Raw genomic sequence first — 24,854 nt, 5'->3', positions numbered from 1 at the left:
GGACTTGCCAGCCCCCACAATTGTGTGAGCCCATTTCTTCAAATAAATCCCCCTCTATATACATACATGTCCTATTGGTTCTCCTTCTCTGGAGTTTAACACAAGGTCCTTCCTATATTTTTCTTCCCTTGTCCATTTCTATAACCATATCTGGACTGTGTCATGATCAGAACCTGCACCACCTCTGAAGTCTTACCCCGACTCGGAACCTCAGATGCTACTGTTACCCCTGTGTGTAGATCTGTTTCTGCTGTCTCATTTGGTCCTGTCATCCTTCCATTTCCTCATCATCCACCAGCCCTCTTCTGGATGACTCCTCTGTCCTTACTCAGCTTAAGCTTCCCCATCCCATTAGCTCAGTCACTCTCCTGCCCAAACTTTCTACTCCCTTCTCTGTCCTTCTGCTCCAGCTGGCCTGCCAGTTTCCAACTCGGGATCAGCCTCACCAGCTGCTGCCTTCACTTCTGGACCCACATGACTGACATATTAGTCAGGGTTCTTCAGGGAGGCAGGATTCCTTCTTCCTCTGTGGGATGGCACTATTTTTCTCTTAAGGACTTCAATTAATTGGATGATTATGGAACATAATCTGCTTTACTCGAAGTTTACTCTGCATTATGGAGAGTAATTCACTTTACTAAAAATCTACTGATTTCCCTGTAATTATATCTAAAAAAGAATCGGACCAAACATCTGGAGATCAGAACCTAATCAAGCTGACACATAAAATTAACTATCACAGCTGAGTCACTGGAAAAACTCACGTTTTCATTTAGCGTATATTTATTGAGCACATAGAATGTGCTATGTGTTGAGAACATAAAGATGGATAAGACCCAATCTTTTTCCCCTCAAGGAGCTCATCATCTCTTGGAGTGAGGTGGACACAGAAGCAGATATTTATAATACAAGGTGATGTGGTATGCAGTGTGTTACCTGCTTGTGGGATAGAAAATTTGACCTGGTTCTATTAAATAAATCATAAGATCAAGGAACTTTGAATCCATAGAATAAATCAACCTCCTGGTTGAAGTTGTACAGGTTGACACAGGACTTGGGTTGGACAAAGAGGTGACAATGGAACTGTATCGTAAAGAGTAAGTAGGAATTGAGTAGGTGAGGAAGGAAGAAAAGAACAGGGCATTTCAGGTTGGATTGTGGGGTGATAGCAGGACATATAGCACAAGTTAGGAATCAGAGGTAATGTTGTGCAACAGGAATTTGTGTTACTCGAGTGGAAAGATGGGGAAAGCAGAAGGAAAGATTCTTGAGTTCAGTGAAGCAACATGTATTTACTGGGAGTCTGCTTTTGCAAGGTACTAAGCATATATATGAGTGTCGGGGGAGAGAAGATACTGGGGTGGAGTGAGGTGTTCCTGATGTCAGAGTTAATAGGTTGGGGACACACATATACTCACTCACACACACACTGGGGTTTTCCATGGAGTGATCAGAGATGGCTTTGTCCATTGTAGTTACATGTGTCTTGTGTTTGCAGTGCTGGAGGATGGGGAGCCCAGAGTGGAGGGGAAGGACAGCAGAAAGAAAAGGTGCAGTCATAATGTAAACAGACAGACGTTCAAGGAAGGCTCATAGGAACCCGGTTTCCACTGTACTAGGAAGAGACCAAATTTGCTGGTGGGGAGATTTTGTGTCAGGAAGGACACATGGCAGAACAGGGAGATCGATGAATACAAACTTAAGTAGCTTGGGCCTGATCTTGTGGACAGGGAGGCTTGATCAAAACAGTGGTATGGTGAAAACAAAACAAAACACAAAACTATAGGTGATATGGGTATGGGAACAGTGGCTCAAGTGAGGTCTTCTGAGGGTGGGGGGAGGATTGGGCTGGGGCACTATCATGAAGGGCTTTGAGTGACAAGCTAAAGGTGTGAAGTGTTATCTTTCAGGCTAGCATTTTTTTTTTTTTCAAAAAGTTGTAAAGCAGTGGAAACTTTTTTCAAAATAATCTTAGCAGAAGTCCAATGTATGAAGCAGACACAAGCAGCCACCAGGTTTGGCTGGCTTGGAAGCCCCTGTCTGAAGGTGATGGGGATCTAAGGAAGTTGAAACTCTGATGGCAGTGTGGGACCCAGCCTGGAGTGGAAGAAGGTGGAAGCTGGGGTCAGGGTTAGAAAGAGATGATGAGAGTGTAGCTTATGGAGGAAGCAGCAGAGATGAAAGGAACAAAGTGACCTTGAAGAACTTAGAGGCGAGAAGCAACAGGCAGGGGAGGGAAGAACGTCAGGCAGGGGGCAGGAAGGAGAGCTTTAGGTGTGGTCGTGGGTGAGGCTCTTGGCTGCCACCGCCACCGGGGAGGAAAACTTAGAAAACATCTGGTCCAGCTGTGTGGCCACTGACACAGATGGTCATTCCTGCCTGCCCCACTTTGTTCAGTGCTGGGACTTTTTGGAAGAACTTCTGGAATAAGCTTTCGAATGTAGAGTCTTATGGAAATTGCAATAGTATGCACTTGTTCATGCAGTCTGACAATCTGCAGGAGTAAGAGAATCCCTCCACCTGGGCTGTCAAGGGAGTTTTGTTTGGAAGATCCAACACTGGCCTTGAGTCCTGGGCCAAGATTACACAGACAGGTGCTTGACTGTCAAGAATTATGAAGCGTTTGAGGATTTACCTTACCTGAAAGCTACTAAGCCTACTTCATGGATGCTGGCAGAAGATATAAGACTCCTGGGTCAGAGATAAAGCACAGTTTATTACTTACAGCAATAGCCGTAACTCAAGTAACATCATGTTGGCGTTTCTTCCTCAAACCTCAATTTCCACAGGATAATACATGAAAGGGCCAGGTAATGCTTGCACAAGGAGGGGGCTACATTAGAAGAGAGGAACCCCAAGTTTGGGGAACTTGAATCTTTTATAATGGGCAGTAAGCCTACCTGAAATTTGCCCTGGAGGGAGACACTATCTTTGTTATTAAACCAAACAGTAAACTTGCCAGTGCTCTGGAGGGAGATGTTATCTGTCTTCCAAGGCTGTTTGCCAACATCCTTGAGAAGATAGTCTCAAAATCAAGTAGTCTTGTGATCCCCAAGATATTCAGAAATGCCAGAAAACTGTGGAGAGCTGTCTCCTAAAATGACAAGGCTCTGATAATGATGCCCTGGAGGGTTGACAAAAACCCTTCACTCCCTATCTCTTTCCTCTATTGGGCCCACAAAACATAGGTGACTTTTCTGGTTGACCTCAAAGGTGGAATCTTCTATTACACTGGCATTCTTTAAAATGTCTCAAAAGATCTGAGTTTTGTATCTGAAGTTCGACCCTAAAGGGAAGTTCCGCTTGTCTGTATGTGGTTAGTCTAACGATCCTTCACCAATCAGGTCTTCAAGCTACTTTGTTTTAACCTCAAAGCTCTCTGGTTCCTGACTAGCTTGAAATTTTGTGAAACTGGATCAGTCTTATTTACTTGGACCCAGAGGCTGAGCCCATAATTAAGAGGTGTATGAGGAATGTTCAGAAACTTTCCTAAAGAGTTTTCTCAAATTTGAGAGAAACAAAATACATATAGAACTTGGCAGATAGGAGTTGTAAAATAGAGCAACTACATACCCCAGGGAAAGATTTTATGAGGCCGTTGAAGGTCCTTCTAAACCACCAGTCTTGTTGTTGCAGGATTTTTTTCTCTGTCAGTTGCCATGGTTCTTGGTCATGCCACTTCGAAGAATGTAGAGGCAGACTGGACTGAGTGGTGGGCAGCAACACAAGGTTTATTGAGCGATAGCAAAGTGATAGTACAAAGCTCCCAAGGAAGGAGGGGACCCGAAGGGGTTGCCACTGGAGCGTCTATGGCTAGGGGTTTTTATGGGCTTATAAGGATGAACCCTCCCTGCGCCCATCATCCAGTCAGATTTTTGTCACCTATCTATCAAATGGGAAAGGGTGGAGGGCTCCTTCCAAGGCGGTGTAAAATCCTTTTAAGGGCAGTTTTCCTCTTGGGGGCAGGGGGCTTGTCCCTGTCTGCCTGCCTTCCAGTGATCCTTCATCATTGTCACTTTATAACCTTGACAGACTGAAGATTCACACTTCGGCACGTTCAGATGAGGATGAATTGTAGCAACAGCCATGAATATGGGACCAGGAACTGTAGTTACTTTAAGCCAATGCTCGAAAAGGGTCTGAATCCTCAGCCCCTTCAGAGACCAGAGGGCTCAGATGGAGGCTGCATTTGTTGTAGTGGTCCAGGCCTGTACCGTGAGGGAAACGAACCTCATTTCCATCACAGTGACTGACTGAAATGGGGATCATCATCCATACTAAAGGCAACCAGGTTTAGATTGGATATCATGGAGCTCAACCCATGGGAGGTGGCCCGGTGAAAAACTTAACTCAGTACAGGGACCCATGTTGGTTGGGACAAACAAGCCCAAACAAATCCTCTCTATTGAAGAGTATGAACATCAGATCCACAGAGAGATGCTGGCATACGCTTAGTAAGCAAAGCTAGGGGTGTTTCAGTTCTCCCTGAGGCCTGCTGGTCATCCCAATCCAGGATACATTGGAACCTGGGAAAAATAAAGAGTTAAGGATGAACAGATCCTGCATGCCCTCACATTCCCTTGTACCCTCATCGTTGTTTCTGATCCACCCTTGAAACTTTGCACTGTAACATGACTGTGTCCTAAGACAATTAAGAGGCCTTTTAATCAGTGTGTGACTAGACTGAGAATCCAAGGTAGAGAATAAATGAAGGATTCCCACTTGTGAGTGAGCAGAGATGCTGGGAAGTGAGGCATTATGCTCGAGCTGTCTGCACTGTTAAAGGCAAAGGTAAAGATTTGTTCCCAGCCGCTCCCGAAAAACTTTACGGGGTGTGGTCCGTGATGTATGAGAGACCCCGAAAAACCTTCCAGCACATTAGAAAATAAAGCTTCTTTGCGCACACTCCCTCACTAGAGGATTCACTCTTTCACAAGGCTTTCAGTACAACCTTATGCTGCCCATATTGTGTCTCCAACCAGATCTCTGATACGAACACAAACTCATAAAACCAGCTGTCTCCTTGCCATCTCTACTTAATTATCGTAAGCATTTCAGCTTATGGAACTCTGGATCTACCCACTAATCCATTCTTCCGCAGGTTCCCCTGTCTCAATAAGTGGGACTACCCATTTACTTAAGCCAGAAGCCTGGAGTCATTCAACCTACCAGCAAGTGTTCTGACTTCTAGCTCCAAAGCTTGTCTCGACTCCGTCTACTGGTCTCTCTTTCTGCAGCTGTCATCTTTTGCTGAGCCACCTTCATTTCTGGCCTGGTTGACTCAATGGCCTCCAAACTGGTTACCCACTTCTGCTCTTTTCCAACCCATGCGTCAAATGGGAGCCAGAGTGGCTTATAAATATTTATACATTGAACCCCATAGATGGGGTTCACCTTAGATGATCACCTTAGATGATTTAGAGTCTTCCCACTCAATTTAGAATAAAATCCCACTTTCCTCTCATGGTCTCCCATATTCTCCATGAATTGGAGCCTCATCTCATGCCTCCCTTCCTCTGCGCTGCCCTTCCTTTGTACTTCTTGCAGTGGCTTGTCCTTGCCACAATGTTTGCTATTCTGGTGCCTGTGAGCATGCCTTTCCCTCTCCTGGAAGGCTTGTTGGCCCCACTCGGCCAGGCTGACCTCTGGGCATGCCATGCACACTGTGTTTTCTGTGGGCAATGTCCCCTAGGGCTGTACACTGAGGCAGCCCCCTTTCCTGACCACACAGTCTAAACTGGGCTGCCAGCTTCCCACTCTCAGAGCACATTTTTTTTCCCTCGTAGCATGTGTCATAATTTATATTACATGCTGATTTGGGTTTTGCTTTTCAGCTGTTTCCTCCCTAAACTGTAAGCTCCATGAAGGTAGGGATCGTGTTTGTCATGTTAACCACTGTGTTTCTGGGCTTGACACAATGCTTGGTGTAGTAGGTCCTGTTGAATGAATGAACGAATGAATGAATGCAAGCCTATAGGGCAAGGGAAGCAGGGTGATAGAGGGCTGGGTAAAGATGACCCAGGCAGCAACATGGAACCAGTACTGAGAGAAGCTTGAAGCTTGAGGGTATGGTACGCTGGGTGCTGCTCTTAGAGTCCCATCTGTGAAAGCTCTTCGAGCTGTGTGCTGATCGGGTTCGAAGTGGGGCTAAATATTAACCCATGATCATTACCCTGAGTGTGAGCTCAAGCCATGCAGTGCTAGGGGAAGGCCTCATCTCCCGACATGATCACCAGACACAGAAAATGAAGAGAGATCGGGAGTTCCTGCCTCAGCCACATTGAGCCCCTGTCTCTCCCCCAGTCTTTATGTCCCTACTCCAAAACCTGATATTCTTTGCCCTTTCAAGCCCCTGGGTTCTGCCTCTGCTATTTATCTATCTCTTTATTTCTTCTGTGCTCCCTTCTCCATGCCCAGAAGGCTGCACTTTCTTTTCGGTCAACTGCGTTCCAAAGGGGACCCAGGCAGGCATTCTGGCCCTTGACGTGTTGCTGAATCAACAGCCTGTAGGCTCCCGTCTTTCCCTTTGGTCCAGAGAGCCCCTAGTGCCTGCCTCCCCCACTGATCAGCCCCGGCTCTCCCTGATCAGTCCGTCATGTTTGCAACCGGGCGCCCACTCCCTGGGGCTGCACACAGCCACCTCTCGGGAGAGAGGGAGAGTCACGTCTCATGCTCACGTGGTTTGAGAAAGCAGGCATTACTTCATCACCAAATACCTAGAAAAACCAAACTTCAGAGTAAAAACAGATCCTCTCTCTACTGTGTCTTTCTACTTCTTTTTTAAGCTTCCTTTTTTATTTGTTTGTATATATAGTCAACAGAACTGAGAACCAAAACTCAGTGGGCACCAAGGTTTCTGCTGGAAAAACCGGTAGCATTTGATATATTTATTATTCTTTAAATTTTTATTACATTTCATAATGATGCCTGGGCTATAAAGTTCAGTTCGTACGAAAGGTCAACATGAAACGTGAAGTTTCGCTCCCATGCTGGCTGCTCCGATTTCCCCTCAAAGTTGCTTTCATAACCTTCTGAAGATTTCCTATGCACTTACAAGCAGGGATGTGTTCTCACTCTCTTCCTCCCCCTACTCGACATTGTTCTGCATCTTGCTTTTTGCTCTATATGACATGTTCTGCGTCAGTAATCCAAAGGCTTTGCAACTTTTTATAGCTGTATGGTATTCCATTACTTGGACAAATCATAATTTACAGTAATAAAATGACATGTAGTTTCACACATATTTAAGTATGTTTGTGAATGCATTCCTAAAAGTCAAAGGCTATGTTCATTTTTAATTTTTAAAAAAGATTTATTTATTTATTTGGCAGAGAGAGAGAGAGAGAGCACGCACCCGTGGTGGGGGGGTGGGGAAGGGCGGGGCAGAGGGAGAGGGAGAGAGAGAGAATCCCAAGCAGATTCCCTGCTGAGCGTACAGCTGGAGGTGGACCTCGATGTCACAACCCTGAGATCACAATCTGAGCTGAAGCCAAGAGTGGGGAACTTAACAGACACGGCCACCCAGGCACCCCTCATTTTTACTTTGATAGAGATTGTCAAATGATCCTCTGGAGAAATTTATGAGAGTGGCTATTTTCATACATCTTTGTCAGCTTGGTTTCTAAATCTTTCAATGTTGTCAATCTGTGAGCTGAAAAATGCATTTTCATTATAATTTTAATTAGCTTTTTTCATTTTATAAGTGATCTCAGGTATTTTTTTCACATATTTAGAGCATTAAATTTTTTTTCTATGAACTCTTTATATTCTTGCCCGTTTTTTTTTTTTTTTCCAAATGGGACAATGGTCTTTTTCTTATTGATTTGAATAGGTTATTTATGTTTTAAGGAAGTTTGTTTATGGTGGATTTGTCTTGAGGAATTAAAATTTTTTTTAATGTACCTAAATTCATCTTTCTTTTGAGATATCTGGGTTTTTGTGTGATGCTTAGAAAAGCTTTAATTGGAGATTATTTCAAAAACTCTCCTAAAGATTTTTTCTAATAATTTAATTTTTTTAACATCTAAATCTCTGCTTCATCTGGAATTTATTTTGCTATAAGCAGTACAATAAGAATCCAAGTTAATTTGTCTTCCCAGATGGTCGCCCTGATGTTCCAACATTTACTAGTTAATCCATCTTTTCCTTGCTAATTTGAAAAACCACCTTTAGCGTATACTAAATTCTTATATGTCTTTGGGTCTGTTTCTGGACTTTTTACTTTGCCCACTAGTCTGTCTAATCAAGTCTGGCTGCATGTTTTAAACCTTTTTACTTCTATCTTTATGTCAAAGGGGCTGCAACAACATTTTAGGCTAGTGTTAGGGGTGCTCTTGGTAGCTGGCAAAGCTAACTGGGCCATATGGAGACTGAATCCTTAATCCAGGCCTAAATCACTCTTCATTCAGCCTGTTGCTAACTACAAGAAAAGAGGTTCTGACATTAAGGAGCAATGGGCCATGGGAAGTCCAGACACCACATTCTGCTCTCAGTTAAGCCTCACAACCACCCCTATGAAGTAGGGTGTTCCTTAGGTTATTTTGGTTGCAAGAAACACAGACTCACCAGGGCTGGTTCAAATAATAAGGGGTGCATTGTTTTCCTCTATAAGTAAGGGGGACATAAATGTCAGCCACCTCGTCGGGAGGAGCCATACAACAAGACGGCATAGGAAGGTCTCTCATGTTTTTTTTTCTTTTTAAATTGCTCATCATTTATGTAATCTAAAAGCAGAAACATACAAAACCCATTTTACAAGGTTGAAGGCAGGCATATTTAAGGACCTATATCAAACATACTAGAGTGCTGATGTATGACAAGGGCTGGGGAGGAAAGAGGTACAGGTATCAAGGTTGAAGGGTTGCAAAAAATGAAAATGCAAAGAAACCACGAGTAGAGGGGCATTTTATGGGCTGATGAAAGTATGCTATGCAGTGAAGATGAGTGAACCATTTGCATCTGAGATCCTTTAAAAAAGTAAAAGTCAAAATAGAAGACCGTGGGCAAGAACTCACCATCCCATGGACTCCTTGAGACAGGTCTCTGGGTGTTGGGTGGGTCCCATGGCAACTGATGACAGCTCAAAGAGGCAGTGGCGGGCTCTTCTCAAGGAAGACTTGGAAGCATTGGGCAGCCCCATCTCATGGATACTTGACTCCCTGTGACTCTAAGTGAGATCCGGAGGCATGGCCGTGACCTGGAAGCTGGTTAGAAATGCAGACACTCAGGGCTCACATCAGATCTGCTTCATCAGAGTCTGACTTTTAACAAGATTCCCAGGTGATTAGAATAAACCATTAAAATTTGAGAACCACTGCTCTAGAACACGGTTTGGAAAGTGAAAGTTTGCTTAGGATCCAGTGCAGCTTAACCTACTGAGCCATCTCATTGTCCCTGCACGGTGGGTCATCATAGCTTCCACTGCAGAAGGGAAGCCATTCTGAGTGGTGACTAGGTTTAGGGTGTAACCTCAGAGAGTGTGGCCAGAGCACAAAGAGGATGGAGACTATTGCACTTGGAAAAGTCAGGAAGCTATGAGGCTAGGGTGTTTGGTAGTTGTCCATAGGGTCACCGAAGCCTCCCAGGATTCTGCAGGACTTGGAGAAGAGAGGACAACTATGATCCGGGTGCCCAAGAGGGCAGTGGAAGAGGAGGAGTGACCAGGATGTCTCTCAAATGTGAAAAGGCCAGGGGTGACCCAGCTAGAGACCATGAGTCCGAAAGAAGTGGAACTTTTACTCCAGGAGAAAAGCAGCATTGGCATCGGAACTGCCAATGTCACCTCCCAACCCGCGGGTCTGAGATGCGTGAGAGGAGAAGCCTCTAGAGGAGAGCCAGGGTTCGGGGAAAGGCCCAGAGGTGAAGGACACATTCTATGGAGAAGCCAAGAATGCAAGGGAACTTGTTTGGTGCAAAATTGGGGCTCCAGAAGACACACTGTGTTGGGATGTGAAAAGAGAAGTAGAAAATGAGACTGGAGAAATACAGGGAGGGGATGGAGGGCACGAATGACCGGAGGGGAGTTAGCATTTTGGGAACTGTATCCGTCAGGAGACAACGGGCTCTACTACTGCAACAGGTGACCCCAAATCTAAGTGGCTTAAAAGGTGGTTTCTTGCTTATGCTACTTGTTCATTACAGGTTGTTGGGGACCCTGCTCCATGTCATCCTCACTTAGGAATGTAGGGTGATGGAGACTGTGTCTCTATGCTTCCATGACCCAAAGCTCAAAATTTTTTAAAGATTTTATTTATTTATTTGAGAGAAAGAGAGCAAGCGAGCACAAGCTGGGGGAAGGGCAGAGGCAGAGGGAGAAGCAGACTCCCTGCTGAACAGGGAGCCCGATGTGGGACTCCATCCCAGGACCCTGGGATCATGACCTGAGCCGAAGGCAGACACTTAACTGACCGAGCCACCCAGGCGCCCCTAAAGCTCAATTTTTTTGTGTGCACTTGCTGGAGTTTTCATTAACCAAAGCCATTCACATGACCACATCTAAATTTAAAGTGACAGGATGTGCAATCCTACCATGAACTTGAGGAAGAACTAGAAATATTTGGTGACTAGATCTAATGATTACCACAGGTAGTGATGAACTTATAGGGGTGTAAGTGAATGAACCTGACTTTAAGTTTCAGAAGAGAACTCTGGGACAGTTCTGTTGGCATGCAAGCCTCCTGCCATCCACTGGAGGGTGGCTGAGTCCCGATACACCAGAAATCCGTGCCTATTCTTTTCTTTTATTATTATGTCAATCACCATACATTACATCATTAGTTTTTGATGTAGTGTTCCATGATTCATTGTTTTCGTATAACACCCAGTGCTCCATGCAGAACGTGCCCTCTTTAATACCCATCCCCAAGGCTAACCCATCCCCCCACCCCCTTCCCTCTAGAACCCTCAGTTGTTTCTCAGAGTCCATGGTCTCTCAGGGTTCATCTCCCCCCCCCGCTTCATTTTTCCCTTCCTACTATCTTCTCTCTCTCTCTTTTTTAAACATATATTATTTGTTTCAGAGGTACAGGTCTGTGATTCATCAATCTTACACAATTCACAGCGCTCACTATAGCATATACCCTCCCCAATGTCTATCACCCAGCCACCCCATCCCTCCCACCCCCCACCACTCCAGCAACGCTCAGTTTGTTTCCTGAGATTAAGAATTCTTCATATCAGTGAGATCATATGATACTATGGGCATGAGTTAGTTCTCAAGATATTTCCAGAGGCATAGGAATCAGAAATCTACACAGACATACACAGCTGTTGGGATGGCATGTTAACCCTGCTCTTTGCTCTAAAAAGTTAGTCTTTGTAATTAATGGTTTTGTTTTTAGGCCAAAGAGATATTGGATAAATAACTGTCTCAGCAAAAACTAAGAACAGGGATATATTGTTCTTCTGGGTATTTTAGCTGATACTTTAATCTTGACTCCCTGAACTCCCGTGTCTCCTTGAGATACCAAACAATGTTGCAAGCGGGAGCAGCCAACCTCACATTTTCCTCACTGCTAAAATTCTACCAATAGTAAAGTCATACCTCCCTCTCTGAAAAGATTTAGAGAAGCACATTTGTAATGTTCTTCGGTTGACCAATGAGCAAATGTCCTGTGGTCATCTTCAGTGTCTAGCCTTCTAGTTCTGTAGAAATATGCATATTAAATCAAGAATGTGAGGGAGTGTGGAGGTGGATGAAATGGGTGAAGAATTCAAAAGGTACAAACTTCCAGTAATAAAATAAATATCATGGGATGTAATATATAGCATGGTAAGTATAGTTAATAATATTGGATATTTGAAGGTTGCTAAGAGAATAGATACTAAAAGTTCTCATCACAAGGGAAAAAGTTGTATATGGTGATGGATGTTAACTAGACTTATTGGGGTGATTTTTTTTTTTTGCAATGTACACAAGTATTGAATCATTATGTTGTATACCTGAAGCTAATATAATGTTTTATGTCAACTATATCTCAATAAAAAAAATTAAAAAAAGAATATTAGCCTCATTGGTTTCTAGAACTGTATATCCATATAATCCATTGTGATTAGAACACTGATTTCTAAGTTCTCCATTTGGATTACTCTGCAGGAAATTTTTTTCTTTTAAGATTTTATTTATTTATTTGACAGAGACACAGCGAGAGAGGAAACACAAGCAGGGGGAGTGGGAGAGGGAGAAGCAGGCTCCCCGCTGAGCGGGGAGCCCGATGAGGGGCTCAATCCCAGGACCCTGGGACCATGACCTGAGCCGAAGGCAGACGCCTAATGCCCAAGCCACCCAGGCGCCCCAACTCTGCAGGAAATTGATACAGGAGCCCAACACCTATGAAGCAGTGATGTAGGGAAGATTGGTGGCTGCCTACCACATCATTTCTTCCCTGTGTAAAAACCCTGATGTTGTTTGTGAGCCATCACATGACTAAGGGAAGGTGATCTTGTCCTCAGCTCTAGGGTGGGCCCTGATTAGTTTCAGCCAGGGTGTCTCAGTCCTGACACTATTGATGTTGAGCCTGGATAATTCTTTGTTGTCAGTGCTATTGTGTGTTTGATAGGATATTGAGCAGCATTTCTGTCAGTAGCACCCCAACTACGGTTGAAACAAAAGTGTCTCCAGATATTGTCAAATGTCTCCTGGGAGGAAAAACCTCCCCCAGCTGAGAACCGCTGGTGTGAGCCAGCCATGATAATCCTATTCTTCTTTCTAGATAGCTAGCATAAGAATGGGTAAGTGACAATTTGGCTAATGAGATTAGGGGGAAGGAAAGCTGCTGAGGGGGTTGAGGAAATGTTTTCTTCCTTATAAAAAAGAGACCCAGGGAGAGCCTGGGTGGCTCAGTCAGTTAAGCATCTGCCTTCTGCTTGGGTCATGATCCCAGGGTCCTGGGATGGAGCCCTAACCCCCCTTTCGGGCTCCCCGCTCAGTGGAAAACCTGCTTCTCCCTCTCCCTCTGCCCCTCCCCCTACTAGTACTCTCTCTTGAATAAATAAAATAAATCTTAAAAAAAAAAGGAGAGAGACCCAGGAGGAGGCAGTTCCTTTCCCTGTCTCTGGATCTTGTAGTTTGTGGCTGAAACCTGGACATGTTGCATCCATCTCACTACCAGCATGAAGATGAAGCCAACTCAGGACGCACCGCAGAGCCAAGAGATCCTCAGAGAAGGAAGGCCAGAGCCCTGACACACCCAGCCAGAAGCTCAGCCCACCATCGGGTGGCTTTTTATTTGAAACAACAAATATCTTTTTTTTTTTTAATAAAGATTTTATTTATTTATTTGAGAGAGAGAATGAGATAGAGAGAGAGCATGAGAGGGGTGAGGGTCAGAGAGAGAAGCAGACTCCCCGCTGAGCAGGGAGCCCGACGTGGGACCCGATCCCGGGACTCCAGGATCATGACCTGAGCCGAAGGCAGTCGCTTAACCAACTGAGCCACCCAGGCACCCTGAAACAACAAATATCTTTTTGTTGGAGCCAGAGTGTTCCGTTCCTTGCACCTGAAACCATTAAAATGGCAGAGAGAGGCAGTGCCCTCCCCCATTCTAACCAGGACAAGGACCCTCTTAATTAAAGGTAATACATTTCCTATCACCGAGGTGACAGGAGGTTAGGAATTTACTTGGGTTTTTGGCAAGTTGATCAGAAGAAAACTGAGCACCTACTGTCTAGAGGGGAAGAATGAGGCAGCTACAAAGATAAGGACTAGATACCCTGGCCAGGAATGGATACAAATATCAACGTAAGTGCAAACAGGGCTTAGTGGGTGGAGGAGCCACATTTAGATGCAAAACCGACACGGGCTAAGGAGCTACCCCACGCATGGAGACTAAAGCGCCCGGAGTCATTCTACAACCGTGTTTTTTTTTTTTTTTTACCATTGGCTGCACATTGGAATCACCTGCGGAGCTTCAAAAGTAGGGGTGCCTGGGTCCCACCCCCGCACATCCTGCTATAATTGGACTGGGGTGTGGCTTGGGCATCCTTTTTTTTCTTGTAACTTAAAATTTTAAATTTTTTGGTGGATTCAGGTGTCTCACCCCATGTCCTTTTTACTCTATTAGGTTGCCTTTGATGCGGGCTGCCTGGGTCCGAGGACCCAGATCGGCGCCCCCCTCCCCCCTACCCCTCCCGCAGCACCAGCCAAGAGGATTGGTCCTTGGCTTCATGCAGGATAAAAATCAAACTGAGCCAAGAGGAAGTGAGAGCGGAGTTTACTGAAGACACAGAGCAGATACAGACAGAGCATCTGGGACACTCAGAAAGGGAAGAAGAGTGTGTCTGGTCTTTGCTTGGGCTCTGGGGTTTTTATTGAGGATTGTAGTCTGGTGCACGTGCCTTCTCAGGCATCCAGGAACACAGAGGAGTGTTGAGGTATACTCCATAAGTCACTTATGCCCTGGAACCAGGGGTCTCGGTGAATCAGTGGTCTTGGAAAATGTTCCTGACGACCCTGCCTGGTCACCCCTTAGATGTTATGGCTTGTGCTGGAAGACTCCAAAGAGACCATTAACTCCTTAACCTTTACAAGGAGGACCTACATTACCTGTTTCGTAAGGCGTGTGTAAAGCTGGGGGTCGGGGGGTGTAGGTCCTAGCAAGAACAGAATCAGGAAAAGGAGCAGAAAAGCAGTTTTTCACGAGGTCCCTTTAGTTTCCCTGCCTCCCCTACCTTTACACCAGGAGATTCTTTTAATTTCATCCCATTTTTTTGTGAATAGATAATACTCGTACCTGGTACAGAAGACACACAATAAAGCCTTCTCTCATGCCTGTCTTCCAGTAGCTCAGTTCCTCTACCTAGAGGATAGTTTATAACTCTACGTGGGTATATGTTTATTTTATTTTCAGTTCCTTTTTATTTGACAAGACTTTGTATGTATACTTTTCTACATCTTACATTTTTGACTTAACTGTACCTTACAGATTATTCCATGTTAATACTTTGAGAGCTTCTTCTTTTTTTTTTATATGCAGCCAAGTTATTCCATTGTATGAATATGCTTTACTCTGCCTAACCTGTCCCCAAATGATAGGATTTAAGTTGGTCCCAGCCTTGCTTTGACAAACGATGCCCCAGTGAATAACCTCACACAGCATGTGTAGGTATACCTATAAGAAAAATGGGCTCTCAGGGCCAATGGGCAGGTGTACTTGTAATTGATGGACAGTGTCATGCAGACCTTATGGAGGCTGTGTTTTCCCATCAATAACACACTAGGAGGGGCGCCTGGATGGCTCAGTTGGTTAAGCGTCTGCCTTCGGCTCAGGTCATGATCCTGGGGTCCTGGGATCGAGGTTTGCGTTGGGGCTCCCTGCTCAGCGGGGAGTCTGCTTCTCCCTCTCCCTCTGTGCTTGCTCTCTCGCTCTCTCTCAAGTAAATAAATAAAATGTTTTAAAAAAACAATGTGCTGGGAGAAAGAGCACCTCCTTCGTCATGGTAAGGTGTATTATCACTATTTGATTTGTACCAACCTGATGTATGAGAAATGGTCTATTAGTGTATTTTAAAGGTGCATTTTCACCATTCTGAGTGACATTAATAATTTTTTTCATATATCAGATAGCCATTTGTTCCCTTCCTGTGAACTCTGTGTTCTTTACCCAAGGGTTTTTTATTTCCTTTTCTTATTAATTTGAAGAAGCTCTATAAAGAGCTTCTACTATATAAATAGTAGGAAAATGAGCCTTTTGTATCTGATCTGTATTTTTGTCTAGCTTGTCTTTTGATTTTACATAATAGATGCTGTTTTAAGGGTCTTTCTCTCTCTCTCTCTCTAAAAGATTTTATTTATTAGAGAGAGAGAGAGAGAGCACGCAAGAGAGCACGCATGCACGCATGGGGGAGGAGGGGCAGAGGGAGAAGCAGACTCCCCGCTGAGCAGGGATGTATGGGTCTTTTATGACATTTAGATTTTTAGTCTCTCTCAGAAAAGACTTCACCACTCTGACATTAAAAAAAGCAAATGAACAAGCTTCTTCCTGTGGTTTCCAGAATTTGGGAGGAAAGTCTTGTTTACATTTCCATATGAATGTTACAATCAGCCTGTTTATTTTTAAAAAAAAAACCTTATTTTCAGTTGGATCACATTTAAAGTTAACAAGTTTAAATAAGAGGAAATGAAGTTCAGTGAAGCAATGGTAAGCCTCCCTACTTGTTCTAGTTGGCATCCTGAGTTCCTTGTACGTTTATTTAAATTCCTAGACATTTTGTCTTTTTGTTCACTATTACAATGGAAGAAAAGATGCCATTAACATCTGTTGATTGTTTATATGGCATCAGGATTTGTAAAAGCTCTCCAGATGATTTTTTTTTTAAGATTTTATTTATTTATTTGACACAGAGAGAGAGCACAAGCAGGGGGAACAGCAGAGGGGAAGGGAGAGGCAGACTCCCTGCGGAGCAGGGAGCCTGATTGTGGGACTCAATCCCAGGACCCTGGGGTCATGACCTGAGCCAATCCCAGGACCCTGGGGTCATGACCTGAGCCGAAGGCAGATGCTTAACTAGCTGAGCCACCCAGGCACCTTCTCCAGATGATTCGAATGGGGTGGCTATAGCAGGGCAGGAAGTGGGGATGCAGGGAGGGCCCTTAGCTGTAATCCAGGAAAGCATACTTTGTCACCAGCATTATTTAGAATTGCCAGCCCATGATGATAATAAAAACCCAGACTGACTAAAGGTTTTACTATTATTTATACATTCTCTATGGCAAGGTACCCCTTGTTGTCTGTACCCAGGGCCAATAGCCTCCACGCCTCAGCATACCACTCTTCCAAAGAGCTGCCAAGGGTGAGAATCATCGTCTTAGAGTCTTTCCTGTCCCCACCCCTCACATTTAATCATCTTTTTTTTTTTTTTAAGATTTTATTTATTTATTTGTCAGAGAAAGAGAGAGAGTGAGCGCGCACAAGCAGGGGGAGTGGCAAAGGCAGAGGGAGAAGCAGACTCCCCGCTGAGCAGGGAGCCCGATGCGAGACTTGATCCAGGACCCTGAGATCATGACCTGAGCCGAAGGGAGCTGCTTAACCAACTGAGCCACCCCGGCGTCCCCACATTTAATCATCTATCATGTTCTGTTTGAGCTACCTCTTACTTTTCTCACTTCTTTCACTTCTCTGACCTTTTGCCCCGTAGAATCTTTCCCCAGGACTCTGGTCTCAACCTCCCCTCCCCCCCGCCCCCCAATCTGTCCTCCACACTGCTTCTTCTAGCCCGGGTGCTGACGGGATGCTAATACTTCCCTTTTTGTTGAACCCTCTTGCCTACCTGTCCAACCTTCCTCCTGCCATTCCCCACTGACATTGGCTCTCTAGACCAGAGAACTGCATGTCATGTGGAACAAACTAATCCCTCCCACGTCCCTGAGACTCTGCATTCACTATTCCTGACATCTGGAATTTTTAAAAATCACTGAGTTCCTATTGCATAGAAGACTTGATATTATGAGTGATGTGTTTAGGAAACTGGTATTGGGGATCTACTATGTACCAGGTTCTGAACTAGAGTCTTTGAATACTCCATCTCATGATTTCCACTTTGCAGATGAGGAAACTGGAGCTCACGGAGGCCCAAACCACATGGTGTTCTTATGTGAGCCTCAGCGTGCCACCATGCTCTTTTTAATGCTTTTGATATATTTTGGATTTTTAGGAAGCCAATTTGTCTAAGGGCCCTTTAAACTTTACAAGGTAGCATATTCAGTGACTGCTGGGTGTGGTGGGTGTTTATCAAGCTTTGGGCTCATCTAGCCCCTTTCTCCAAGTTACAACTCCTGACTCCTGGGGCTGCTTTCCCAGCTTCCCTTGCAGCTAGGGCATGGGCATGTGGCTTAAGCTCCGGCAACCAGGTGCAAGATGTCAGTTTGGATGCAAGCACCATAAAGGAGGTGCTGTGCAGGATTCCTTCTAGGAAGGATCCTGAGAGACAGATATCCAGTTGTCAAAGGTGGCTGTGGCCTGTCCTGGCTAATCTTGTGTCCAGCATCAGGAGTGTGGGCAGAGATACCTGAGCCCAGTGGCCAGAGCAATAGCATCTCCACTGGCGGAGTCTGATAGGATAACTTGGGCATCACACAGGGCAAGCCTGTCAGCCTGATTCTCTGGCCCTCCTGAAGATCTTGAAAGAGACTAAATATTCCTCCATTAACTCTTTTTCTGCTTAAACTAGCTTGAATAGGTTCTTTTTGCAAATCTGACAAATAAAATGAGGTTGTTGTGTATCTTGTGGCTTCCATTTTTCTATTTTAACTACTTTCAATACCTCCCCCTCCCAATTTCCCAAATTCATACATTATAATTGAACTGTGAAACACAAGAGATCACGGAGATCATTAGGGCTCAGTGTTAAAGATAACACAGTGCAAGGAGTCTTAAGTATTTATTATATTCAGGGAAGGCCCACCCTCCGTCTTAACATCTACATAATCCCATCACTTATAACTCGCTTCAAACTTGATAAATCTTATTTAGAAAAAGGAATATGTCTTTTGGTCAAGTGGTCTCTTCCCAGGACAACTCCCTAAAAGCTGATGGCCAGGTTCAGGTCAGTCCTATGTAAGGCCAGAGCCAGCCTGGTGTAAAAGCTGACAATTGTATTCATCAGACCACCCTTGGCTGACTCTGGCCTGCGGCTCTGTCTCTTCCTCCTCTGAAACTCCATCACATAGAAACACACACACGTTTGGCTCTCAGTGATAGACTTTTCCATTCTGCCATAATTGTTTTATGTGTTGGCTTTGTAGCTCTGATTAAACAATTAATCCCTCAGGGGGCAAGAACCACATCTTGTTTCTTTTATAATTTTTACAGCACTGAACAGACTGTCATGAACATTGTAAGGGTCTGTTTAATAAATATTTGCTGATTAATTTTTCTCTTGGGGCTGTTAAGTATAAATTACGCGGGTGTCTCATTATTCTTCAACGTGTGTGTGTGTGAGAGAGAGATCGGAGAGTCAATAAATCATATACTCCAGGCATGGAATTTAGAGCTAGAAAAGTCAAAGACACAAGACACAAGTCTCAGCCTTGTGAGACTACCCTTAGTTTTTTATGTATAAATTGGGGCTTATAACAATACCTACTCTAACTACTTCCTGGGACTGGGGCCTTCAGAAGAGATTATGTGTACTTAAGGTGCCTTGTGATTATTATCCAGTCCATATGAAATGGGACCAGAGAGAGGAGTGGAGAAGAGGCTCTAAAGTCAGTGTACAGAGAAGGGATCATAGCCGACAGGACCTATGGGGTTTGGTCCCACCTGCCTGGGGCCAACAGGTTTTTGGTTTTTTTTTTTTTTAAGATTTCATTTATTTATTTGTCGGGGGCAGGGGGAGAGAGAGAGAGCAAGCACACAAGCAGGGGGAGTGGCAGGCAGAGGGAGAAGCAGGCTCCCCGCCGAGCAAGGAGCCCGATGTGGGACTCGATCCCAGGACCTCGGGATCGTGACCTGAGCCGACTGAGCTGTGGGGCCAACAGGTTTTATAGCACTGGACTTCCAAGTATTTCCAGGTAGCAGGCATCCTCCTCTTTATCCCCCACTCCTAGCCCAAGGCGTCAATTCTACCTCAGACTTTAAAAACCTCTAAACCTGTAGCCTGACACCTTGTCTCTCCCCAACCTTGGTTCAGGCTTTGGTCCTACCTTACAGCTTAGGCCTCTTTCTGCCTCTGGTCTCTAATCCCCCTCCCCCCACTCTCCAACCCCAGGGCAGCTATTGACCTAAAAAAACAAATCTGATCACATCCCTTCTCTAAGAAGCTCTGTTGGATATCTAAACCTATGTATCTTATCTAAAGAGGGAAGCCCAGTTATGAGGCTGTTTCAGTCATGTGAGAGATGTTGGGTGTGTGAACTAGGAAAGATCTAGAGGTGGAAAAGATTAGAGAAATAATATATAAAACTATAAGCTCTGTATGTGTGTGTATTGTTATACAAAACATGAACAATAGTTCTTTCTTTTTTTTTTTTTTTTAGATTTTATGTATTTATTTGTCAGAGAGAGAGAGCACAAACAGGGGGGAGTGGCAGGTAGAGGGAGAAGCAGACTCCCCGCTGAGCAGGGAGCCCGATGTGGGGCTCGATCCCAGGACCCTGGGATCATGACCTGAGCCAAAGGCAGACACTTAACCAACTGAGTCACCCAGGCATCCTGAACAATAGTTATTTCTAAAATTTCTTCTACTCATTTAGATATTCAACAGATATTTATTGTGTGCCTACCGTGTGCTGGGCACCATTCTAAGCACCGCAGATATGAGGGAACAAAACAGATGCAGATCCTGCCTTCTTAGAGCTCACAGTCTAGCAAGGAGAGAAAGAACAATGGGAAAATCAGTAGGGAATCAATCAGGGCCAGATGAGAGTGACTGGGGGAACCACTTGAGATAAACTGATCAGAAGAAAGTCCTCTGAAGAAGAGTTGATATTTAAGCTGAGCCTCAATGACGAACAAGAGTCAGCTGGACAAAGAGCTGGAGAAGGATATTCCAGACAGAAGGATTTTGAATTTTATTCTAGGATTAGAAATCATTAGACAGATGGCTTGGAATGAAGGAGGGAGAGACATAGAATGGTTTTTCTTTTCAACAGGTCACTGTGGTCCCTGAGGGAGAAGACCGTGCAGGGGTCAGGAGGGAGGCAAGCATGAATGGAAGCAGGGACAGGGTATGTTGAGGTGGTATTGGCTCTGGCCGAGTTGTTGGCGGCTTGTGTCCAAGGTGTCCAAGGACATGAAGAGAAGTGGTCGGTTACAGGATTTATTTTATGGGTCAAATAGACTGCTTGCTGATGGATTTACTGGATATGAGGGTGAGTGGCAGGAAGGAATTATGGATGACTTAGGGTGGATGGTGATGTCATTTGCTGAGACAACTGGGAAAGGAATAGATTAGGGAAGAAAAGTTACATTTGGCTTTGGACATGTTGAGTGTGAGATGATAGTCATTCACTGGAGATGACAAATGGTTGCTTGGAGAAGTAAGTCTGGAGCTCCTAGAGAGGTCCTTGGTGTAGATTTACATCTGCGAGTTACCAGCACGTAGATGATACCACAGTCATGAGGTTGGGAGGGATCACCCAGGGAGAGAGCATAACCAGATCAGAGGGTGGAAGACAGCCTCTGGAATACTCCAGCATTCACTGGTAGAGAAAACAGGGTCTGAGGAGCCTGAGGGACAGCAGAAGGGTGGAGCTGCCCCAGCTCCCACAGAGGAAGGTGTGTCCAGATGCACGATGCGGTCAACTGTGTGCGGGTATCACAAGAAGACAAGGGTGGAAAAGGGATAAGAACACAGGATTTGACAACAGGTTAGTCATTATGGTGACTGTGACAAAAGCAGTTTGGGACCCAGGCCTGACTGGAGTATGGGGAAGGAGAGGTGTGAATGTATAATTGGCAAGAAGTTTTGCAGAGAGGATGGATCATGGATGTTTTTATTTCTGTCTGTATATTCCAACCATGAACATTTGTTACTTACATAATGCTATAATAATGTACACATTGCAGATAGCACCCAACTGTTTATGAGAGGAGAAACTCCTCAGTAGAACACAGCAGCCCTTCAGCGACCTCTCCAACCCCAGGCTCGCTCTTCTCCACAAGCATCCGTCCCCTGTCTGCATCAGTCTGCATTTCATTCTTGCCGGCTGCCACCGCATATGTAAACTCAGAGTCTGGCGCCAGGCATTAGCTGTGGCTGGGCCTCCCACTCCTCTCAGCATCCCCAAGCCACCCCACCCCACACACGTCCAGGATCATTCGGGTACACACTAAGCACCCACCAGTTTCACCCACGCGTGCGTCCGTCCCGCAGCTGCAGATATAGCTCCTTTCCTGCCCTTTACTCCCCTGGGCTCGTAGACCAATAGGATAGGAAAATAGGGAAAAGAATTGGGCCTCCAAGTCAGACGGGCGTGGGTTCTTTCCTCCATCTGCCACATAGCTGTGTGACTCTGGACAAGTCTCTTAACGGCCCGTGCCTCAGGTTCCTCATCTGTAAAACGAGGTTAGCAAAACCCACACCCTATCCGTTTTGTGATGCCTGGCATAAAGTAAGCAGCAGCTAAGGCGGCGCCTCAGTTTTGCTTCAGCGTAGCGCCCTGTTGAGCCACAACAGGTGAGGACTAAGATGTTTCAGAAATGTGACCCAGCAGTGGGGGCCCCTCACATGACCCCGAGATACCAGACGGTGTCCCTCTCCCCGCACAAGGCACATGCTGGTCGGGTGACCCGTCTTTCCAGTCGTCCCACACGCTGGGTCTGTGATCACGCGCCCCCCACCCATAGCTGAGCCTGACGCGGCGGTGGCTCATGCGCCTTTCCGCCCCAGCCTCTAGCCACGGACCACACGTCCCATCCCTGCCGCCCGGCCCCGCCCCCTGCCCCGGGCGCGCCCCTCCAGTTTCCCGGCTCGGGTGTCGGAGGGGCCGCGCCCGCGGGCCGTGCGCACGGATTGGCTGCGCCGCGGCGGCGGGCGGCCCGTGGGCGCACACACCCTCCCCGTGCAGCCAATGGGCGTGCGCGCGTCACTGACCGGGAGGCCCGCGAGCCGGCAGCCCCTCAATAAGCCACATTGTTGCACGAAACTCCAGAGCAGGAGTCCCGAGCCGCCGCTAGGGCCGCCGTGTCATCAAGCGGAGGAGATCCGTGGGCAAGGCAGCGCGCGTGTGAGCCGCAGAGGTCCGCTCGCCCAAGTGAGACCGGACCGAGATTCTTCCCAAGTTGAGCCTTTAGTGATCCTGTGGTGAAGTTAGCACGTTGGCGGTGGGGCAACCCGACACGTCGCCAGCAGTGATTTTTGGGCGCCTTCTAGCAATCGGGACTCCCAAGACCTGTTTCCAGAGACCCTACACTCTCAAGCTGAGCGTGCCATCACCTTCTTTTTGTGCCGTCCGGATTCACTGCTCCCGGCCGGGCCGCCAAGCCCCGATACAAAGCGGTCGGACCGCGCTGTCCTCCTCCCCCGCACGCGCTCCAACCTCGGTTTCCCAACTCGGCGCCGTCGGGCCGCGGCAGGATGATCGCCTCGCATCTGCTCGCCTATTTCTTCACGGAGCTCAACCATGACCAAGTGCAGAAGGTAAGTAAGCGCGTGCAGGGGCGGCTGGCTCGCCTTTGACAAAGTTGTGTGGTCCCGGCCCTCACTTTGGAGTCCCGGCGGGCCGGGACTCTCCTCCTTGACCCTGCGGGGAACCACTTCCTCCTCATTCGGGGTCGAGGACGCGGAAAAAGTCAGGGCTGCCGGGAAACTCCTGGGCGCGAGGAGCCACGTCCGCTAGGCACGGGCAGGCGTGTGCGCGCGTGCGAGGCGCCTGGGCTCGCGCACCGCGCGGCTCTCTGCCTTCCTGCCACCCGGCGCGCGCTCGCGCTTTTTTTTTTCCTTCCCGCTGGAGGGGCGGGTCACCCGGCACGTAGTCTGAGACTGTGGGGCCCACGTGGGAGGAGCCCCCCGCTCGCAGCCGGAGTTCCGGCGAGAGCACGTGGGGGGAGAATCGTGGCTGGTCCGGGGAGGCTCCGCTGCCACGTGGGACTGCTGGGGGACTCCGGTGCCAAAGGATCGCGTTCTGGGGACATGCGGTTCCCCTCGGCGTTCCTCAGGGCCTCGCGGAGGTGCGCTTGGGGAGAGGCCGATCCGGGAAGGAGCCGAGAAACTCCGCCCGCCGCGCCCCCTCCCCGGAACTGAGGCGCCCGGAACTGAGGCCCCGCGAGGGGCGTACATTCCCCCACAGATGTGCCTCGGGACGGCCGGGCCTTGAGTCCGCGGCCCCCGCCTCCAAGTAGGGGGCGAACTTTGGTTGATATTTCTAGTGCTACTAAAAGTTGCACGAACTGTGTGTCCCCCCCCCCCCCCCCCCAGCTTTCCTGTCTTCTTTGAAAAGTTTTCGTTAGGTAAACGAGCTTTTTCCTGCCCGAGACTCCGACAGGTCTGCCCACTTCGGGGTCGGCAGCCCTCCGAGCTCTCGGGCTAGGTCATTTACATAAGAAAGAGCTTCTGGCCCCGCCGGGAGCCAAGCTCTAGGTGCCTCCGGGTATGGGGTTGGGGGTGGGGCTGGGCCCGAGGCGCTCTCACTCTCGGTAGCATTGAGTTTCTGAAATACTCGGGATTTCAGGATTGGCACCTGACCCTGGACCTCACTAGCGGTCTTGAGAAGAAGGGATGGGTGGTGGGGGGTGTCCAGAGCTGTGAGGCAGTGACAGCGTTGCTTAATTACATACTTGAAATTTCTGTGTCTCAGAGGGAACACATTTGGGATAGTGTCTTGACATAATTGTTCGGTGCCGCGACCTGCTCGTATTGTACTCCCATTCTGGGGATTCTGAGAGCAAAGGAGAGGATGGTGGGTTACCCTCGTGGTGTTTTCAGAGCCGGGGCAGATGAACCCCCAAATAAAACATGGCAATACTTAGCCTCAGACTGGAGTAGGGAGGAGAGTGCGGCTGGCTGAATGGACGACTGTTGCCCTCTCCTTCCTGGGATGTGGCTCTCTCTGCCCTGAATTCAGTTTAAGAATGTGTCTGTGAGCCGGCAGGATCTTGGCAACTTCTATGGGCTTCTCTGCCCAAGAAGTGAGTTAACCCTTGGGGAAGACTCATCCCTTGGCAAATCCTAAAGTAGGAAACTGGAGGATCCTTAATCCAGGGGAGGTCTCAGTTGTGTGAATGTCACTCCAGAGCATTGTAATTCCTTTACCAGTTTACTCTCCCTTAATCCAGAGGGAGGAGGCTAAGACTCAAACTGTCTTGGTATGGATTCCGAGTCCTCTCTTTGGTCCCAGAGCGGAGAGAGACTAAGCCAGTTCTAATCTTTGTTTTGTGATTTATTAACCACAGGACCCTGAGCAAGTCACTTTGCCTCTT

The 24,854-nt window shown here is 46.8% G+C and overlaps 1 protein-coding gene and 1 long non-coding RNA gene across 3 annotated transcripts in view; one reads left to right on the top strand and one right to left on the bottom strand.

Annotated features, from left to right (window-relative positions):
- Positions 1-3,133: 3,133 nt before the first annotated feature.
- On the bottom strand, positions 3,134-22,654 carry LOC135361749 (uncharacterized). Its single transcript, XR_010405584.1, has 3 exons — positions 22,531-22,654; positions 9,015-9,203; positions 3,134-4,526 (listed from the first exon to the last, which is right to left on the bottom strand). It is a non-coding gene; the product is annotated as an uncharacterized LOC135361749 (long non-coding RNA).
- HK2 (hexokinase 2) overlaps positions 22,576-24,854 on the top strand; it is a 63,116-nt gene continuing 60,837 nt past the window's right edge. For both annotated transcript variants that reach the window (XM_045884690.3, XM_064572272.1), the window contains exon 1: positions 22,576-23,076. In XM_045884690.3, the coding sequence (XP_045740646.1) occupies positions 23,014-23,076 (63 nt within the window). In that variant the 5' untranslated portion in view covers positions 22,576-23,013. The remainder of the gene's footprint in view (positions 23,077-24,854) is intronic.

Source organism: Mirounga angustirostris, unplaced genomic scaffold (genome assembly GCF_029215605.1).
Source record: "Mirounga angustirostris isolate CCGP_5_RB_7025 unplaced genomic scaffold, mMirAng1.0.hap1 SCAF_10, whole genome shotgun sequence".
Lineage (NCBI taxonomy): Eukaryota > Metazoa > Chordata > Mammalia > Carnivora > Phocidae > Mirounga > Mirounga angustirostris.
This window is presented reverse-complemented; position numbering and strand designations above follow the sequence as displayed.